Source organism: Leucopleurus acutus (genome assembly GCF_964270905.1).
Source record: "Leucopleurus acutus genome assembly, chromosome: 16".
NCBI classification, from domain to species: Eukaryota; Metazoa; Chordata; class Mammalia; order Artiodactyla; family Delphinidae; genus Leucopleurus; species Leucopleurus acutus.
This window is the reverse complement of record NC_139158.1, coordinates 64,146,738-64,168,725: the sequence shown is the minus strand read 5'-3', so window position 1 is coordinate 64,168,725 and position 21,988 is coordinate 64,146,738. Positions and strand designations below refer to the sequence as shown.

At 38.2% G+C, this 21,988-nt stretch overlaps 1 protein-coding gene across 2 annotated transcripts in view; it reads left to right on the top strand.

Annotated features, from left to right (window-relative positions):
• UQCC1 (ubiquinol-cytochrome c reductase complex assembly factor 1) overlaps nt 1-21,988 on the top strand; it is a 90,375-nt gene that overhangs the window by 17,843 nt on the left and 50,544 nt on the right. Inside the window, exons 3-6 of one of the 2 annotated variants that reach the window (XM_082857487.1) lie at nt 2,549-2,632; nt 3,554-3,661; nt 9,164-9,236; nt 15,706-15,763. In XM_082857487.1, the coding sequence (XP_082713613.1) occupies nt 2,549-2,632; nt 3,554-3,661; nt 9,164-9,236; nt 15,706-15,763 (323 nt within the window). The remainder of the gene's footprint in view (nt 1-2,548; nt 2,633-3,553; nt 3,662-9,163; nt 9,237-15,705; nt 15,764-21,988) is intronic. The other variant, XM_082857486.1, reaches the window with a different exon arrangement.

Below are 21,988 nucleotides of genomic sequence, written 5' to 3'. Positions count from 1 at the left end.
GTATAGCTGATTCACTTTGCCATATAGTAGAAACTTGGTGTCCATACGTTTGTTCTCTACGTCTGTCTCTATTTCTGTTTTGCAGATAAGATCATCTATACCAGTTTTCTAGATTCCACATATATGCATTAATATATGATATTTGTTTTTCTCTTTATGACCTGCTTCACTCTATATGACATTTATTTATTGATGGATATTTAGATTGCTTCCAGTTGGGCTTTTATTGATAGTGCTTTTATGAACATTCTTGTACATTTTTTTGTGAATATATGTACACATTTCTGTTGGGATATACACTTAGGAATGAAATTGTTGAATCTTACAGAATGTATACATTCAGCTTCATAGATACTGCCAAATAATTTTCCAAAAGTGACTGTACCATTTTACACTACCATCGGCAGAGTATGAGAGTTCTAGTTGCTCTGTATCCTTTCTAGCACTTTGTGTGTGTGTGTGTGTGTGTGTGTGTGTGTGTGTGTGTTTGGTGGGTGGTCTTTAAACATTTTTAAATGTGATATTCGGTTCTCTTTCTTGTGTAGTGAGTTTTCTTTCTCTTCTCCACAACATTATGAGCTCCATAGGATAGTAATTGTTTTATCTTAAAAACTGGCACAAGGGCTGGCATATTGTGGGTATTTAATAAAGGTTTGATAAATGAAACATGTATGCATGGCATGTGTGTGGATAAGAACAAGAAGGATATAATAAGAAATAACCATACAGGTGGTTGGGTTTGTTCATTCAACAAATGTTTGAGGGTTTCCTGTGTATAATACACTGTACTTGATTCTGGTACTACACCTAGTTCCTACCTTCATGGATATTTTTGGTGGTGGTGATAGAAAATAAAGAGTGTGTAATAAATATATAATTGTACATTGTAATGAGTACTATGAGTAAAGTGAACAGGGTACTGCTATGATAGAGAATAATGGGATGATAAGAAACTATTTTAGATAAAGTGGTCAGAAAAGGCCTCTTTGAAAAAGTGACATTTGAGTATTTTTGGGTATTTTTTCTCTTTCACAGAAAGTTACTTGATATCTTTTTGGTTTAAACAGAGGAAAAATTAATGTTTTTAAAGGTCAAGGGAATCTTTTCGGGGGGCAAGGGCAAGAATGGGTAATACAAAAAGTAAGGAGCTATAGGGGAAGAAAAAGATCATGACATACACCTTGCCCCAAAGCACAGCTTGTTGAAACTGCTGTTAGTTGTGTTCTTTGAGCCTGTTTAAGTGCTTCATGTTCTAGTGGACCATTACACTGATATATGTGATGTAATGGGAGGTGTTCTGTGTTTAGTCTCTGTGTTACAAAGCCTGCTTGATACCTGTGAATTAAAGCATAAGTGTTCTTGGGACTGACCAGAAGAATCCTGACTAATCTTTTAATATCCTTGTTTGGAAAGAAAAGTAAATAGTAACTCTCCACATTTAGAAATTCTATTTTTTTCCTTCATTAGGATTAAAGAAAAAATCATTTTCATTTCATGTGTCCCATCTCTTGGAATAAGCCAGAATTGAACCCTCCTGCTGCTCCTTTCCCACCCCTTTATATTGTAAAGGAAATAAAACATTACTGAGAGTTTGGAAACTAGATTCTTAAACTCTTCTGTAATTCTACCAGCATAGCAAAATAACTCTTTCATTTCTGTGTGTTCCTTTTTAGACTTGCCCCTATGCATTCATGTGTTTACCTATAATTTTATACATATTATAAGTGTTTTCATGTTGCTAAAAATAATAATCTCTAATGTAAACTGTGGACTTTAGGTGATAATGTGTCAGTGTAGGTTCATCCATTGTAACAAATGTACCACTCTGTTGGGGGATGTTGATAGTGGAGGATGTTGTGGCTGTGTGGGAGCGGGTATATGGGAGCAGTCTGTACTTTCTGCTCATTTTTGGTGTGAACCTAAAACTGCTTTTAAAAATCTGATTATCTGATTTCCCATTGGGTGACTGTACCTTAATTTAATTAACCACCTCCTTTCTTATTGAACTTATTCCCCAGTTTTCACTCTTGTGAACAATGCTACAATGAGGATCTCTTGCATATTGTTTTTTTCCTTAGGAATTTATTTTCAAAACTATGTTTACTTGTCTTGATTATAATAATACCAACCTGGTAGGATTGTGGTGAGGATTACATAAGGTAATATATGTAAGGCAAATATATAGTGCCTGGCATATAATTTTAACTAATGTCTATTATATTGCCAAAGTGCTTTCAAATGCAGTGTGAACATTGGAGGAAGACAGTTCTGATCTGAACGACAATGATGTTGATAATGATGGTGATGATGAAGACTTTTACTGTTTATTGAGTACCTATTTTGTGAAAGGTACTTTACGTTCTTTTACTTATTCAGATATTCAGCAGATGTTTATTGAGCATGTAGTAGGCACCATTAGGAGTTGAGTTAAACAAGGCTAGAAAGATTCTGTATTTTTTACTTTGAAACAACTCTGATCACATTAACCCTCTAAGTGAATGCTCAGTGTTGCTTACCTCTGTTTTTTTTTTTTTTTTAAATCCCCCAGTGGCCCCAGATGAGCCAGGCCCTAGCATGTGGTGGATCAGTAGTAGACATTCAGCTAAGTAGGAAGTATCATACCACAAATAAGGTGAGACTTACAAGTTCTTTCTGTGTCTATAGCGTGCTTTCACACAAGTGTTCTTACTTGAAATTCAGCAAAATTGTTAGCTGGATGAGGCAAGAAATTTTATCAAATGCAGAAGGTGAGGCTCAGGGAAGTAAAGTGACTTGCCCGAGGTCACAAGGATGGGAAGAGACAGACCAACTGAATATTGGAACCTAAGGTGTCTGATCCCGTGTCCTATATTTCTTCCATTGTACTCTCTTGCTTAGAAAACATTTTAGAGAAAAAGTGTCGTAGATTTTTTTATATGTTAAAAATAAAGTAATATTTAACTGATGGAGAATTTCTTATTGGATGTATAGCCTGCCTTCATTTAGAGAGGATTAGCATTAGAATAGGTTTTCCTTTGAATTTATTTGCAAACTACAAAACTTATATCTCCTATAGTCATTAATAAAAAATAAAAGAGTTTAAAAACATTTATTCAGTGCATGCTTTGATTGATTATGACTTTGAATGACTTTTGACTGCTTTCAGACCGTATTTTTCTTTCCTTTTCCCATAATGTCAATAAACATAGAACATGTTTCTCAGAATTGTTCTTTGGGAGGTGGGGGTCAAGATTTCTTTTTTAAAGTACTCTTTTCCATAGAACTTTTATTCTGATACCCCAAATCTATCATTTCCTAGACATGGGTTCATAGACATATGGTCAGTGAGGTGGGTATGTCTGCTCTGGAATTTAGAGGACACCTATTAGGGTTCCAGATGTGTTTGTACTGAGTGATAAGGTACCCAGAAAAATGAGAATGAAAAATTCTAGGTTAAAAAAAAAAAAAATCTAAGCAATAAAAAATGCCCTTAGACCCTAGTGAGAAATAAAAGCATTCTTTTAAAAAAACTTTTTTGCAACTAATTTTGGTTTCCTTCTTTTTGAATAAATAGCTTTCTTCTACCAAGGATTCCCCACAGCCTGTTGAGGAGAAGGTTGGTGCCTTCACAAAGATAATAGAAGCCATGGGATTCACAGGACCTTTGAAATACAGTAAATGGGTAAAGTCTTTTAAGTTGTTTTCATTTTTCTTCTTGAGCTTTGTGCTTTCTGCTCTTCACAGAAGAATTTTTTAAAGCTTCTGCTTTGCTTTTTGTGAAATGCTTATATTATTTTGAGAGCTTCAGAATATGTTGTTGTCCCCTTGCCCCCCGTTCCAAGTCAGGTCTATACAGCATGTGGGGCTGAAATAGTCCCTTCACTCCCTTAACCTGATTCCTTAGAAGTATCTCAGTAGCAGGCAATCCAATAACACTGGTCTTTCCAGGTCTTTGCTACATGTTATGCCATATAGATGAGTTCTCAGAAGTTAGATGGGCCAAATGTTTTGATGGGCACTGCTCTTAAGGAAACACTCTCTGTGATTCATAAGTGATTTTCCCTAGGTCATTGTAATGACTTCCTTTAAAATTTTACTAATAAGCATTTTTAAAATTAATCAATTCTATGATTTATTGTAATTCATATTATGAGGGCTGTTTGCTAACTGTGTCATTCCTAATCAGGTCTTGGCCTAGCATGTTATCTGTTTTATGGTACTTGCTATAAATGAATGAATGTCCTCTCTACATCAGGTGCTACTGCCCCTGGACTTTTATAGCAATGCCTCTAACCAATTAAAATAATAAAACACAAGTCATTGGGTTTTTCTCAGCCCAGTTATCTCCTAGTACTACTGTTTCTCTCTACAGTTATGGCAAAAGTACCTTTTAATACTTTTCAAGGTTGCTAGAATGTTGGATAAGCCTAATGAGTCATAAGTTATATATTAAAGCAAACCAACACAAAGCAGTAGGGAAGACTTTTCTAGAAAACATCATAACTTTGCCCAAAATGACTAAATTATTCCAGTTACACCATTTTAACAAGTTGGAGTAAAATTAGAATTTCAATTTTATTGTGAACTTTACTTTTAGTTTCTTCTTATAATATCTGGCTCTCTTCCTAACAATTCTCACTGTAGCAAATATAGGCTTCTCTCTATAATCTCCGTTTTACATAAATTGAACAGTGATTCCACAAGCATTTTGTTTGTAAGGGGCTTTGAAAAGTATAGAAGATAGCACACACATAACTAGGTTATAATGATGTCCTTGAGACCCTAAGGTTATGAAGTGTCTTCTTAATCATTAATGAAATATTAGTTATGCTCATTAAAGTTATCTTTCTTTACATCATAATTCTTGACAAATGATAATCACTGGTATATTTGGTAATATTATTAACCAGGATCTTTTCCTTTATTAAAAAAATATTTGCGATAATACATTTGGATTGAAAAACTTATAATGTGTGTTTTGTTTGAAAGTAAGAAATTAAAAGAAAAGGGAAATGAGAGCAGAAAGAAAGAAAGAAAAGAGAAAAAATTTACTGTTTTATTCATTTCTTGATGGTTGAGTTCCACCTGGTTGCTTCCATATGCTTTGTCTCATCCGTATTTTTATGATTCCAGGGGCAAAGTTGGCTACCATTTGGAGGATTACTAACTCATCAGGAAAATTTCTTCACTGTTTAAGTTAGTCTCTGATTTTTCTTGGTTCCCTTGTGACCTCAACTAAGTCCCTAATATTTGCATTTAAAAACTCTTTTGTGATGTGGCAGTGTCTACTTCCTGTAACCTTCATTTTTAAAATTTGTAACATCAAAACATCAAAGTATGACATTCTAGTATATTTTGGGTGGGAAGATGTAGGTATAATTTTCCATATTGAAAGATTGAGAGCCCTTTTCAGCAAATGTTGACTCAGAAATCTGTGGCAGACACGTGTATTGGGTTGCACTGGCAAGAATCTTTGAATTTTGTGTTTTCTCATGTCTTTCATTAGGGAGTAAAATGTCTGCTTGTCTCTGCATCAGCAGTATCAGCCAGCTTTCCTCCATCTTTTTATGTAATGTTTTCATGTGTAGTTCCATTTTTCTTCTAGATCCATATTTAGGAATTTAAATGTGGCTTTCCCTTACCTATTTGATTATCCTGAAATAACCATTCTTTTTCATTATCTTTATGGAGCAATATCAGATAAGATAAGGATAACATTTAACAGATTGAGCCACATGTCATTGAATAGGCGGTTTTCAGATTAGCATTAAGCCAAAAAGTTATTCCTGTTCTGAAGGACACTGACAAACTGGAATGCATTCAGAAGTGGGCAGTGAGCCTTGTGAAGGCTTCAGAAACTGTTGAATGCAGAGTGGTTGAAGGAAATAGGGATACTTTGCCTGGAAAAGAGAAGACATAATGGTTCTTCTCAGGTGTTTGAGGGGCAAATGTAAAAAAAATGGAGACTTAATCTGAGGTATTCCAGTGTGCAGATAATGTTTACTGAATGTTACATGAAGCAGATTTATGTTCAATATAACAAAACTTTAGCAAGAGTTGTCCTCCAGTGGGATAGGTAGCCTGACAAGGTCATTGGACTTGTTTGAACAGGGGCCCAGATAGTTGACCATGAATCAAGAATGCTGTAGAAGGAATTCCAGTACAGAATAGAAAGTTCAAATGACTTCAAAGCCCCTTCCAACTCTCACACAGTTGTTGTAGTGTAAGCCTTTTACTAGATTCATTTTTTTATCTTGTAGGATGGTACAAAATGCATCAGTTAGTGGGAGAGCTGATTTTCATTTCCTAAACCTGTCTTAGGTGCTTGTGTTTTAGTCAAGTGGACTGATGAAGTCTTCCAAAGTTAGAATGAAGTCATCTGAGGACCAGAACAATTTGTATTGACTGGATGGAAATTTAGTCCACCTACTTCTTTAACTTATATTAATGCATGAATCTTGAAGAGGTTCTTTTCCTGAGTTGTTATTTCCAGTCCCTGTGTGATGGTCTTAAGGGACTTGCTTTAGAGATTTGTCCAGGAAAATGGCTCACCCAAGTATAAAGGTTTGGCCTCGCTGCAGGAAAAGTGAGGAACTGTAAAATGCTCCTGATTGCTGCAGTATGAGCACTGTATACATACACTGGCCAATCTGGTGAGGTCTTCATTATTTGTAATGAATGCTTGCTTCATGAACATGTTGTGGGGAAAAACCTCTTTCTCATGGAACGATTTGGGCCTTGGAGGCAAGTGTGCTTTTCCTTAGGCAGAGTGATTAATTATGAACCAGAATCAGAAGGAAACTGCCGAGTTAAAAAAAAAAATCAAGACACAGGCCATTAGGAATTTTACTTAAAATTATAAATGTATTGATAGTTGAACTAGGCCTTAAGTTCCATGAAAAGAGTTTTTAACTGCTTTGTTTACTGCTGTATTCCTAGTGTCCAAATCAGTTTTAGGCACTGAGTTCGGTGCTCAATAAATTATTTGTTGACTGGAACAAAAGCTTATAGATATCCTAAACTCTCTGTTTCAAGGATAGGAATAGGCCTGTCAAGGCCAAAGCATTAGGATAACGATATCATTAGGATATCATTAGTTTGGTGATGGTACAAACCAGTGCTTCCCAAAATGTGTTCTATGTCACATACTTCCAAGAACCTCAGGTGTTAAAAAGTTAAACATGCTTCTTTTTTAGACTGCTGATATGGTGAATTACACTTATTGATTTGTGAATGTTGAATCAACTTGGCATTCCTGGGATAAATCCCAGTTGATCATGATATGATCTCCTTTTAAAATATTGATGTTAGTATTTTGTTAAGGAGTTTTGGATCTATGCTTATGAAGGCTATGGTTTTGTAGTTTCGTTTTCTTCTGATGACTGGTTTTGACACCAGGGTAATGTTGGCTCATAGAATGAGCTGGGAAGTGTTCTTTCCTCTTTTTTTCTGGAAGAGTTTGTGTAGATTTGGTATCATTTCTTTAGATATTCAATAGAATTCTCTAGTGATGCCATCAAGCCTGGAGTTTCCTTTGGGGAAAGGTTTTTAGCCACAAATCCAATTTTTAAAATAGAGATAGGACTATTCATGTTATTTATTTATTCTAGTGAGCTTTGGTAGTTTGTATCTTTCAATGAATTTGTCCATTTCATCTGAGTAGTCACATTTATTGGCCTAAAGTTGTTCAAAGTATTCCCTTATTATCCTATTAATATATCTTTAGGATATGTAGTGATGTTCCTCTCCTCTCTGATTCCTGATGTTGATAATTTGTATCTTCTCTGTTTTTCCTTTTTTTCCCCCCTAGATCAGTTCTACTAAATTTTTGTCAATTTTATTGATATTTTCAGAGAACCAGCTCTGGCCTCTTTTGATTTTCTGTTCTGTGTTATTTTTCTGTCTTCAATTTCACTGATTTCTGCTCTTATCTTTATATATCATTCTTTCTGCTTGCTTTTAGGTTTAATTTGCTCTTTCTTTTTTAGTGTCTCACCATTTGTTTAAATGTGGACTTCCAATGCTGATTTACTGCTCATATAAGTATATCTGATTTCCATTTGTTATATGTTCTGTTCTGTTTTCCCCCATATGAACTTTAGACTAAAATCATTGAAAACTTAACATTAGCAAATGAAAAAATCTTAATTGCAATCAAAGACATAATACTTTAATTTATTATAGGTATTTCTGCCCAGAAACTGAAATATGAATGTTATATAGTATTGGATATAGTATATCCTTGGTGACTTTGAACCAAACAGCTCTGCTAAAATTCTAGGTTGGTTTTTCTTCAGTTGCTATGCCATTCTCTTTGCATATACATATTTTTTAGTCTGTGTATATTTGAGTAATTTTCTCTGTCATTTTAAGGAAAAATAAGCTTCTACGAGCCTTTTGTTGATGGACTAATTTAATTGTATCCTGAAGGAAATATTTTGAAAGCCCTTAGAAATTCTTCTTCTTTTAGCACTGAGTTGGTCTTCAGACCTACAGTCAACCCTTACAAGAATTTATTTTTCATTTTTAGGTTTTTGTGAAGGCATAATGTACATACAGTAAAATATACAAATCTTAAGTATACAGCTCAGTGAATAAATTAAAACCACCACCCAGATCAAGATTCTAAGAGAATTCTTAGTGCTTTGGGGAATAGTAAAAGGTTGATGCTTTTACTATATTTTACATTCATTAGAAACTCTTATTTATAAACATAGTATTCTGTTAATCAGCAAACTATAAAACTAGGGAAAACATAAAAAAAAGTGACCCCCTCCCTTCAGGGAAAAAAAAGACAGAATAGTTAATAGGGCTTCTGAGGAAAGATCAAAGGATGGAGGGTTTTGTTTGTTTGATTTTGGTAAGGAGAATGGGTAATGTTTTTAATATAAAGGGTTTCAGATTATAAAGAATTAATGTGGATGGTTCTGAATGGTGGTTTAGAGGCTGAAACGTGGTGAAATGGGTTTGAATTAAAGGAGAGAGTTCGTCTAAATATTGGAAAAACCTTTTTGACATTTTGATGCCAAAATCGTAAAATTGTGTGAAGTCTGTGAATGGCTAGAGACAGGTTTGGACCCATCCTTCTAGTTGAAAAGCATATAAGATTCTGTGACCTACATCTAATGGCACTAGAACATTCACTTGGTCATGTCTTGAGTTTGGTTTTATTTTCTTTGTCTAGAAGATTAAGATTGCGGCCCTACGCATGTATACTAGCTGTGTGGAGAAAACTGACTTCGAGGAATTCTTTCGAAGTAAGTTACTATTTTTGATAGTTGTGAAAAGGAAAATAAATCTACTTTTCATTTTTATGATTGTGTCTTGGTAGGATCGGGTTTCTTTTTAAGTTACTAGTAAAACAGTTTTTCCTGAACAAAATGTATAATAAAAGCTGCTTATTTTTCTCTTTTAATAGAATAAACAAAGGCCAAAAGAACCCTATAAATAAGACATTTTAACAAGTTTGAAAAAAGACCTAAAAATTTGTCTAGTACTTTGACATCATCATTCCCCCTTGTCCACACATGCATCTTTTTACATAAGAGTGTACTCAGAGTAAACACATCCTGTTTTACGTTCTGGATATTTTACTCAGTATTTTTGACATGAACTTCTGCCCAATCATTCCTCTTTTATTTCTAGTTTATAATTGTTTTAGTTAACCCTGGAATATGCCTCATGATTTTTCTTCTTTCTGTAGAAGGACTGTTGAGTCAAAAGGCACATATAATTTTATTTTTATCCCATTGATAAATTGCTTTCCAAAAGTGTTTTACTGGTTTATATCATCATCACTAGCAGTTGATTATATCAATACAGTATTCATTTTGTTAATGTAAACTGTTATAGTTATAAACATGTCATTTAAAGCAGATACTTATAAAGTCATTGGGAAAGTTTAAGCTGTTTCCAGTTCCACAGATTTTGGAAGGAAATGTGTTCTGTGCACATCTGTGGTAACAGTCATTATCCTCAAAGCAACAAACACTTAAGTAAATATACTTGATATTTTTCATGGACAGCCAATAATTATATATAATTATGTTAACAACAATGAAGAAAGAGATGAAGTTTTGATTATTTAATAACTATTTTGTTTTTTTAAATTAAATGCAAGTTTTGTCATTTTTACTATTTCAGCAGATTGGTACAATATTTCATTGGAAACTTAAAATACTGTGCTGAGTTGTAATCCTAATTTAGTATCCACCTTCCATTTCTTATTTACTCATAGTCAGGAAAGAAAACTTTCCTCCTTTTTTAATCTCTAACAATTTCTTACTTTAGGAGAAATTAGTGTGAAAGGAGAAAATAATCTTTCTCTACCTGATGAAGAGACTATTAATATTAGAAGCTGGATTTTTCTCAAGTGGTTTCTTGAATCCATGTACTCAAGTATTTTTCATCAGATCTTTTTAAAACCTCATCCTACACATCTATTTAATATTAAATAACTCATAAACTTTTTATAATTATTTTGAAAGGATGTTTACTAGCTATCTTTGTTTAGCTAATCCTCATTATTGAAGATTCTTGAATAATGAGACTATTATTACATATTTAAATTAATATATCATGCTTCAATTTATAATCTGTTGTAAACTACTTATAAAAATAAAAGTTTATTAAAATTATTAACTATTATATTTTAATAATTCACACTTACATGGTATGCTTTTACTTTTGTCTCATTTAGGAATTACAAAACATGTGAGACCGGAAGGGCTTGTATTTCTTATTTTCATTTTTCTTTTGTTTTCATAAACAATTGAAACTTATAAAAAGGCTAAGTGATTTGCCCAAGGTTGCTTAGTCAAGCCTTGATCCTGTGTCATCTGGCTTAAAATCCAGGAATTTTTCTACTATAACATATTGCCTGTGAATGAAAATAACTGCAAAATAGAAATTGTAATCCATTTTAATATTTTTGTGTTTTATAATTTTTTGTATTTTACAGTTTTTTTTTACTTTTTAAAATTTTTATTTATTATTATTTTTGGCTGCGTTGGGTCTTCGTTGCTGCACACGGGCTTTCTCTAGCTGCGGCGAGTGGGGGCTACTCTTCGTTGTGGCACGCAGGCTTCTCATTGTGGTGGCTTCTCTTGTTGTGGAGCACGGGCTCTAGGCGCACGGGCTTCAGTAGTTGTGGCACGCAGGCTCAGTAGTTGTGGCACGCAAGCTCTAGAGCGCAGGCTCAGTAGTTATGGTGCACGGGCTTAGTTGCTCCATGGCATGTGGGATCTTCCTGGACCAGGGCTCGAACCTGTGTCCCCTGCATTGGCAGGCAGATTCTTAACCACTGTGCCACCAGGGAAGCCCTATTTTATAGTTTTTAAATGAGACCTACCTCTGTGAGATGTTCTGTTAGTATTGTGAGCTGATGTTTATGTATATTAGAGTGTGTACATCTCAGTGAGCTTTGTCCTAGTCTTGCCCTTTGAAGTAGTTATCTGATGTCACATTTTTCAGTGACACCACTCTTACTTCAGGTTTTCTAAGACTCACTTTGAGAATTACCTTTTAGACCTATATCATGTTCCTTTGTATTATGCTCCATTGTGGTCCATCTTTGTCATTTGTGGTTAGATTAAATTTCAGAATCAAACCAAAGTGGTTCCAAACTGTGGCCAGTGAATAAAAAAGGGAGCAAGTGTGAAAAGTACCATTTAGAGGCAGATAAAGAATATCTATAAAATAATGAGACTGACTTCCTTGCACCTTGGATTCTAAAGAGTAGGCCAGACAGGTTTGAGGTAAAAGAAGAGAATGTGTATAGATATATTGCTTTCTAAGATTACATCTTTAAAGTGGCTATTACTCCCTTGGATTTTTGGTCTTTTAGGGCTTGACTTTTAGAGTCCTGAGAATTCAGTAGCTTTTTAAAAGGATAGAGAGTCCCAGGTAGCTGGTCAGTGTCATTCTCACTCTTCCAACAAAAGTGAGACCAGTTATATTTCATGAAGATTGAGTTTCTTTACTCAGTAAACAATATGCCTATCAGCCTCTTGGACAGGCCCTCACAAAATGCCAAAGTTATAGATACTCTGTCATCTCAGAGCCAAAGTGTTCAGACGTCTTGATCCAGAGACCTAGATATTGGGGATTCTGACTGGTGAGATAGCTTAAGAGCCAACTCTTGTTTCCAGGATGTTCTGATGATATCATTGTGGCATAAATGAGTGTACCCTCTGTGAGCACACAGTGTTTGCTAACTGGTCTTTTGGAGATCATTTCTGTTATAAAGAGCACTTAGGAGCAGAGGCGTCCAGCCAATCAGTAAAGCTTGTGTTTAATACCACACTGTTGTCTGCAGACTGCTTTGTTTTTAGCCCTTAAGAGTTCATACTTTGGAGAGGAACTCCTTAGTGAATAAATTTTGAGTTAATAAAATTGAGGTTCTACCTTTCTTTCTGCTACTAATACTCAGCTATCAAATATATCAATTTTGTGTAAGTATATGCTAAATATATTTTTTAAAACTTGAAGGAAAAAAAGATTGAGGTTCATCATTTTATTGATGCAGTCTTAAATAGTGAGTTTTTTCAAAGATAATTTAAACCCTAGTGTTTAAACAATTCACTAAAAATCAATAGTGAATATTTATTGAGTACCTATTAAATACTAACTACTTTGTTAAATGTTCTACAGGCCTTATCTCATTTAATCCTCACAAGAATCCTGTAAGGTAGGTTCTCTTGTTTTCCCATTTTTACAGAGAAGAAAACTGAGGCACTGAGAGGTAAAGTAACTTTACCCAGAGTCATATACCAAGTAAGAGGTAGAGTTAAGGTTTTTTGTTTGTTTGTTTGTTTTTGCGGTACACGGGCCTCTCAGTGTTGTGGCCTCTCCCCTTGCGGAGCACAGGCTCCGGACGCGCAGGCTCAGCGGCCATGGCTCACGGGCCCAGCCGCTCCGCGGCATGTGGGATTTTCCCAGACCGGGGCACGAACCCGTGTCCCCTGCATCAGCAGGCGGATTCCCAACCACTGCGCCACCAGGGAAGCCCTAGAGTTAAGGTTTTGAATCAGGATATCTGACCCTGGTGTCTGCGTTAAACAAACAACTATGTTAATACTGCTGCCCCATAATAGTAATGAATTATTTAATTTTATCCAACTTGATGTTGAGGAGGAAAGTACCTAGCCTCAGAAAATAGTGCACTGAGTGTGTACTGGAGCAAGAGTGTGATCATGGCAAGACCCTATAGCAGGTTTTAACTTTGAAGTGTTTAAAGACATTTCATGAAGCTAAAGAGTTTGCTGTGTTGTTGAGCTGCTCACAGTCAAACTTTCAGCGGTCTTGTTTCTTAGGGCTTTACCCCGTGGGTTTCTGTTCTGACCCCAGTGGGTACAGGGAGTCAATCATATGCCAGCTCTTTTCCCATCCTCAGCCCTGAGCTGACCCCCAGAGGGAAAATTGTGACCCAAGTCCAGTTGCTGGCCTGTCTGTCTGTCTATGCTTTCCAGCCGAAGAACTGATTCCCTCTTTGAGAAAATTGGAAAGGCTCCTGGAGGCTGCTGGGAAGCTTTGATGTAGAGGTAGCAACTGAACAGATTGTCCTTTAGAAGCAGCCAAATTTCATTTTCCAGATTGAAAGACAGACTTCCAAGAAAACTTTTCTTTTTAATGTTTTGTTCTAGCATCCAAAAAAGACCCAACTTTAGATCCGGGCTTGAGAGTTTCTCATGGCTATTCTTGTTCTAGGTGGAGGGTGGTTGGCCCACTCTCAGATGGCATGTGTCTTAATAGCTGAATGGCTAGCCAGGCTAGCCTTCACCTCCCTCCTGCTGGGCTCCAAGAGGAAGTCCACTTGACAGCTGCTGGGCACCTCCCAGTAAGCTCACCAGCGTATTTTGGTGTCAGTTTGTGACAGACCTGGACTGAAATCCCAGCCCAGCCACTAGCTTGTTAATATTGTGGCTGCCTGCAAGTTACTTAGACTTTTCGAGCCCTGTTTCTTTATCTCTAGAATGAGGCTTATAATGCCTTCCTTCAGGGTTAAAGTGAGGATTAAGTGAGATAATATATTGACATGACTAACGGTGGACCTGACAGGAAGTATGGACCCTTAGTGAATGTTAGTTTCTGATACTAGTATTAGAGAGGCAGTTAGCGATTAAGCCAACAGTGTATGGAATCAAGCAGATCTGAATTTGATCCCAGATGTCTCATTTCATAGCTGTGTGACCTTGGGCAATTGTCATGATCTCTCTAAGTCAGTTTTCTCACCTGTCAAATGCGGATAATATCAATACCCACCTCTTAGGAATGTTAGGAGGAGTCATTGAACTAATGCTTGTAAGGTACCTATTATTTCTGACACATAGTAAGCACACAATGAATTACAGCTCTTTATTATTATTGGCGTTGTTAGTGTACCTCACAGGGGTCCTGCTCTGTGTTTTCTATCTTAGTGGCCCCTATTTGTTATCATTTAGTACATTGTATACTTCGTTTGCTGAAAGGCAGAAGATACTACTTCCTTCTTGAGTCATTACTCCAAAGGACAGATTCTACTCTAAGGGCCCAAGTTTCCCACTGATTCTCTTATTTATTGATATAAATTGATTTGTTTTTATTTATTTTTGGCTGCGTTGGGTTTTCATTGCTGCATGCGGGCTTTCTCTAGTTGCGGCGAGCGGGGGCTACTCTTCATTGTGGTGCGCGGGTTTCTCATTGTGGTGGCTTCTCTTGTTGTGGAGCACGGGCTCTAGGCTCTCAGGCATCAGTAGTTGCGGCACGCAGGCTCAGTAATTGTGGCTCGCGGGCTCTAGAGTGCAGGCTCAGTAGTTGTGGTGCACGGGCTTAGTTGCTCCGTGGCATGTTGGGATCTTCCTGGACCAGGGCTCGAACCCATGTCCCCTGCATTGGCAGGCGGATTCCTAACCACTGCACCACCAGGGAAGCCCTCTCTTTTTTCTTTATCCTCTTGCTCCAGCTTTTCTCCCTGCTGTGTAATAAGGAGGGCATATTCTGTGGGGGACCCCTCATCCAGCCAGAGGCATTTCTTAGAGATCTGAGAATTGAGACGCTTGGATGTCTAAGCCCTGAGCTGATTTTTGGTTTCTTAAACCAAGGAGAAACCCTACCAGGTTTGTCATTCCTGGGGGTGATGAACAACCTTTCATTAGATATTATCTGCTTTCTTATTCAACTGTAGCTCCCTAGAGTCCTGCTTCTTTCTTCTGATCATTTATTTTGGTTGAATCATTTAGCATACCCACTGGGTCACCTTAGAGAAAGAAAACAGGAAAGGGAGATGGACAAGAAGAACTTAGATTTCTCAGCAGGGCTCAAGTGAAAAAAAGCCTCTAGTTAAGTGGGGTAGGTAAGGTGGTGTCTGCCTAGCTTTCCAGAAGAATTGGAGACCAGGAGGGGAAAATAACATTGAATCAGAGTTGGAAGGAATTATAAAGATTGTCCAGGCCACATTATACAAAGTGAGAAAACTCAGGCTCAGAGAAGAGAAGTGACTTTCCCAAGTCCACACAGCAAGGTGGTAACAGGGCTGTTACTAGAAGCCTGTTTGTCTGACTGCATTCAGTGCTTTATCAACCCATGGGCTTGCCTTGTGGTTCCATTGGCCTCCTCTATGATAGTATAATCAGAGAGCACTGTGATTACCATATATTTTAGTTGAACAAATTTCTACCGATATTTCAAATATAGTCCATATGCCTCTTCTAAACCTTCACATATTTATACTTTATTGTTATTTTCTAGGGTGTCAGATGCCTGATACATTCAATTCATGGTTTCTTATAACTCTACTTCATGTCTGGTAAGTGAGCAATTTAAGTGAAGTCACCAAATGTATTTTTTTTTTTTTAAAACACTGCTGACTTGTTAAGGTATAGCCTTCAGCAGGGCTGATTATATGAAATCGCAGTTGTTCAGGCATTAAAAGCTGTTCCTTTCATTTTAATAACTGGTGTCTTGTAGCACATTTTTTTATTAAAGGTCAAAGCATAGTCCCAGAAAGAAACTAATATTTGTAGGATTTTCTCAAAGAACACCTAACCCAGTGAACAATGCTATCAGTATCTGTAAGAGACCCTATGAGCTTGGGTGGAAAGTTCTTTCCCTTCGCTGTTTTAGGAAAGTTCACATTTACGTAAAAGTGGTTTGAATTGTGAGCATCCGTGGTCATTTTCATTGCTGGTCATCAGAAACCTATAACAAATTATAGCACTGACATTTACGCCTGTACCTCTAAAATGTGCATACAGGTTAGATTCATGCCAGTTTTGTTGCATGTAAAAATATTTAACACCTTAAACAGTATATTTTTTCTTCAGCTGCAAATTAAGTAGCCAAAAAAATCAATTTTTCATCTAATGTTACACAGTATTAAAGGTCAGAAGGATATAGGAGAGACGTTGAAGTGGGGGCTGGGGACTATTTATTGAACTGCCAGATCTTGGGAAAGTAAATTCCGGAGAACTAAGTTTACTACTTTGACCATAGTATCTGAGGAACGTGGGGAATGGTTGCCCTGTCAAAAGGACCCTTGTTTGAGACTGCCTTCAGCTGAGCTTTGCATCACAGGACTGACTACTATATAAAGACTTTTTGGTTTTGATCACCTCTGAAATATTTCTTCTGAACTCACATAGTCAGTGAGATTGGCTAAGGGGCCTAAGGTGGCAGTTCATGTTGTTTTTTCCTAAGCCGGTAGTTTGTTGAGTGTACACTGTGTCCTGGGCAGTTAGTAAGCTATGTCAGGAGGCTCACAGTCTAGTGAGGGAGATAAGACATATATAATAGTCAGTTATAAATTGGACTGGCTAAGTTCTATAATAAATCTGAGTAAGTAGTGCCTGTAGGATCACAGAGGAAGCTGCAGCTATCAAAACCCTTGAAATGTGCCATGTCTTTTAGTCAGGCAGCTAAGAAGGCCAACCACCTTCTGTCTGAATGGTGAAGGTTAGGAAAAGGTTCAGGGAGGGCAGCTGGATGTGCTGAGAGGAAAACTACTTTTTCAAGAGGAGAGGATTGCAGAGGTGGCCCTGTGGAATTACTCACTGGAAAGGTAGGAGGGATGAGAGGAGGCTAGGCTGTTCCCAGAGGAGCTCAAAGATAATATTCAGAGTCAGAATGAAAGACTCTTTATTGCCCAATAGCCAGAGGTATCAGAGTGTTAGAGGGAGTGGATGGCAAAATAAAAAATATAATCCTTGTGACCACATCCCAACGTCAATACCTGACTACTAGCAGCTGGGAGAACCTTGAAACTACTTGTAGTTCTTTCCAGTTAGCCACCATTTCCAAATGTGCCTGCTGAGCCTTCCTTGCTGAGGTTGGTTTAATTTCTCAGAGGAGTGGGGAGTACCACCACCAGTTAAGTAGGGGGAGGGAGGCCTGTCTATGCTTGGTGTCCCCTCCATCCTTCCTCCTTGGTTCTCATGATCTGCGGGCTTCGGTGGGATGAATCAGCAAACTCTTATTGTGTTAAGGACTGGGGGGCACTGGAGAGTAGGATATGACATGGTGTGCACCTTCAAGAAAATTAGTCGAGTGGAAAACAGGCACAGTACAATTGCCTGTAATGGATGACAATGAAAAAAGTGCTGTGCCCAAGGCATGAGCAGATACTATGGAAGGATAAGGAGGTGTGACTAAATCCAAATTTGGTGGATGAGGGAGTATGTATTGGATAAAGAGTTGCTCTGTGGTAGAGGTGACATTTGAGATGTACCATGAAGGGTGAGTAGAATTTCTGTCAGAGAAAAGGGCATTTGAGTTGAGGGAATTATTAGGAGCAAAACATAGAACATGTACAAGAACATGGAGTATTTGAGGGCAGCCAAGTTGTCTGAAGCACTCAGGGCTGGTTTGTGGAGAAATGTAGTGGAAAGCGTCACCAGGAAGTTACTTTAGTGTCCAATTGTGCTATGATCCTCCAAGAAGAATTGGGGAAACTCTCTTCCAGGGGATAGGATTCTTAGAGGGAATAAGGGATCCACCCCGAGTCTGCAGAAAAGCTATGCTCTTCTGAGTCCTGTTTTCTTAGCCCGAAGCTCCAGGAGGGTAACTGAGGGATCACCAAATCCAGTATTACAGGGCTCAGTGGACTTGCTAGGGATGTGCAGGGTTGAAATACCTCCTGTGGGTGGTAGTGTGAGGGAGAGGTGGGGAGGCTTAGAAAGCAGTCATAAAAATAGAATCCGCCCCCCCCCACCAGAACCCGCCCCCGCCACCGTGAAAAAAAAAAAAACCCACAAAACTAGAATACCCTGGCAGTGGGCTTTACAGAAAGCTTGCTTAGGTTCCCAAGGGTGATGACTCCCTGTTGGCTCTCAGAATAGAGACAGGATTTCTCATATCCTGTTAGTTCCCTGGAAGAGGTGTTGATGTTTCCCTTATCCTGTCTGCTTTCTCTGGTTCCCAAGTTTTTATGTGTATTGGGATTTAGGACTGGGACCCCTCCAGTTCCTAGAAGGCCCTTATCAGTTGTGTATTCTTGTGAGCTTGCAGCTTCGGTGACTATGTGTCCTTTGTCTTTGCTGAACAAGATTAGTATTCACCATGGCTACTGAAAAAATGCTGAGAGAGGTTGCTGTGAGGGGTTTCCAGCATTCCCATGTGGACTTGGTAAAAGCCAGCCTCCTCCTTTGTTCCCTGTCTGGGACAGTGGCATTGTGATCCATTCAGGTACCCACACCAGAAACCTGTGAAGCCTCCTTGACTTTTCCCTCACTCCCTTCATCTGGTCAGGCACCAGTTTCACCATCTGAAACTTTTTTGACCATGACCCATAGTAACAAATGCATTTTACCTTGTGATCCAGAACACACACATGCATCTGACAAAAAAGTTTTATAAAACTTATCCTTACAATGTCAGATAATCTCTGATATTTTCTACTCCATTTGAATTCATTTAAAACAGAAATTCAAGATGTCACCCACTAAATTGATTTCACTGGGTTACAAGTAACAGTACCTGAAAACTGGTGTTTGGCCTCCAACTTTCCTCTTCCTGTGCCATTGGTCTTCTCAATACAAATTGGATTAGTATACACACACACACACACACACACATTCTCTCCTTAATATTCTCCATTGTTCTCAGGATAAAGTATATTTCCTAGCATGGCATTCATATCCCACCAAATATGCCACCTTTACCACTCTCGTCTGGTGCCGTTCTAGGTACCACTACCACCATCACTCCCTCCCCTGCAAGAAAAAGTTAAACTATGTAATAGCAATTTCAGGTCTTCTGCACAAAGCTTTCTTCTGCCTAGAAAGTCCTTCTCCTTCCTCTCCACCTGACAAACACCTATTTTTTGTTCAATATCCGACTCAGATATCTCTGCTTTGAAGCCTTCCCTTCCCTCTGAAGGCAGAGTTAGTTCCTCTTCTGAGTTCCTTTAATATTTTGAATACCTCTCTTATAGCACTCGTCACATAACATTTTTATATTTTATCGTATATGTATCAGTCTTCCTTGTGGATGGTGAATTTATTGAGGCCAAGAATTATATTTATTTTCCTTTTGGAGAGATATGAAAATGAGGTATTTCTTCAGCTCAATAAATGTTGATTAAATAATTTATGGCCTCAGATCTGACTTGGCTCCTATGGCAATTGGAAGGTTCGGGGCCACTGCCTGTTAGTGGCAAAAGCTCTGCACCTACTTAAGTTTCCCTGGGGGGTGAGGTATATGTAGGTAGAATTTATGTTGGTGTTCTAAGTATTAATAGATTTGCAGAGACCCCCATTTTAAAATTTGTTATGGAACACTAGTACGTTATAGATACAGAAATTAATTTTAGAAAATGGAATAGAACAAATAAAATTAGAATATGCCTATGATGGAGGTAGAGTGGAGAGGAAAATGCAGTTTGTATTTTTTAAATTTATTTTAAAGTCAGGTATATCATAAATATAATAACTACTGGGCCCCTTACAGTACTATTTTAAAAATTATTTACTTATATTATCTCACACATTCTTATAACTGCTTTATTCCTGTTTACATGAGAGATCAAAGACTGAGAGCCATCAGAGAGCTTGGCTGCAGAGCTAATTAGTGCATGGTAGAGAGGAAATTCCAGTATGGGTCTGGCTAACTTCGAGTTGCTTTAAGTTGCTTTCCTCATTGGTAACTAAAACTACTGATGTATCTAATTAAATAATTATTTATTAATATGAATAATATTTAATATTACTAATACTATTTATTATTTAGTTAAGTACCTGCTTATTCTTAAACATAAATCCATAAAATTACAGCATTTGTTTTCTAATTGAACCTACGGTATGCAGCAGATTTGTTCCCTGCCCTCATAGGACTGAGGGTGTGGGAGAAAAACCTGGAAGAAATCATTAATAAAATACAACTGGGATGGGTGCTGTGAGAGTAAGTGACAGGGCTCTGTGGGGGAAGAGGGATACATAACTTAGTTGAGGGGGTGTGGCTCACTCAGGGAGGGCTTCACTGAAGAGGTGACATTTAAACTGACCCCTGAATAATGAGTAGAAGTTAGCAAGTCAAAGAGTGGATGAAAAAGCATTGCAGGCAGTGGGACCTCATGGTTTTCCATCTTTTTACCAGCAGAGCCCTTTTTACAGATGAGCTTTTATGCTCAGCCACAGTGTATGAATAGATAAAAGGATTGCTAATTGGGTTGAAGAAGTGGGAATGACCTCACTTCAGGTCTTCCCAACACGCCCACTGGTAAGGGACCCTTACGTAGCTCCCTGGAAACTCAGAGCACAGTTTAAAAACCGCAGATCTAGTCCAGCTCCCTCATTTTACAAATGGGGAGATGACCTTGGCAATTTTAAAGGATTTTTCACAGGTCTCTTTATCAGTAATGGAGGATCCGAGACCCAAATCCAAAACTGACTCTGCGAACTGCTCCTTCTGCAACACTTTGCTTCCTGTGTGCTTGTCCCCTTTCGGTGGTTGTGGGATGGGAGTCTGTGGCCCTGAATTTGAACTGCATACCACCGACCAGCAACTGTATGAAACTGTGTTTCTTAGCACTCACTGTCTGTGTCCTGGGAGAGGCAACAAGTAAACCTGAAAACAGTACAGGGTGCCAAGGGCCGTTTGATAAGCAGACATACAGATCTTATGGAGCACAGGGAAGGCAGGCAGCCTGGGGATAGTCAAAAGAAAGCAGTTGCATTGGCCCTCTGGGGTCTAGAACTAGAGGACATGGGGTCTTGAGGAGTTATTAGGAGAGGAAGAATTAATTGTAAACTACTTTTTAAGGTGTCCCAAGTGAGAAAGAAAGATGAGAGGATGATCACTAGAGGAAGAAACAGGATGGAGTGGGGAAGCATTTTGTTATTTGTTTTTTGTTTTAAGATGGGGAAACACTAGAACATTTTTATAAGCCTAAGGGAAGAAGCCTCTGGGAACGAAGAGAAAGAAGTAAAGTGTGGAGACGGAAGGGGTTGGAAAACAGACTGGGTCCAGTCTCAGTCCAGCCAGAGAACTGCCCTGGCAGACACTCCTGGCCTTTTCAAGAGGGCTCTTTAACACCACCACAGCAGTTCTGATGTAGCTGTAGGGCTTTCGAGCTCATGCTGGATTCCAGCAGCTCCAGACCTGCTGTATATGGTGAGCCCGGGCCATGTGCACATCCTCTCTCTGCCTCCCCCAGCCAGAGTCACTCTCTTTAAACTACACACACACACACACACACGTAGCTTTTTTCCCAAACCAAAGGCCTATGCAGCATCATTTTACCAACATTGCACAACCTAAGAGCACTGGTACCTGCTCCCCAGGAGCTTGTTCGTTATATTGGATCTGACAGGCAGGCCACAGGCCAGGTGTAGCTCTTGGAGGAGGCCCTCTGTCAGGTGAGATGGCTTAGGGAAGTGCCTTGCCCCACTTGTCTGTTTGCCCACAGACTGTCCTGTGGCCCCCATGCTCCCCACATAAAGGGTAGGCTTGGTGGGGAGGGAGTTTAGGAAACCAGGTGGAGATAGCCATGCACACAGCCCCAGGAAAGGGTCAGCGTGCCAGCTCACAAATAAATAAA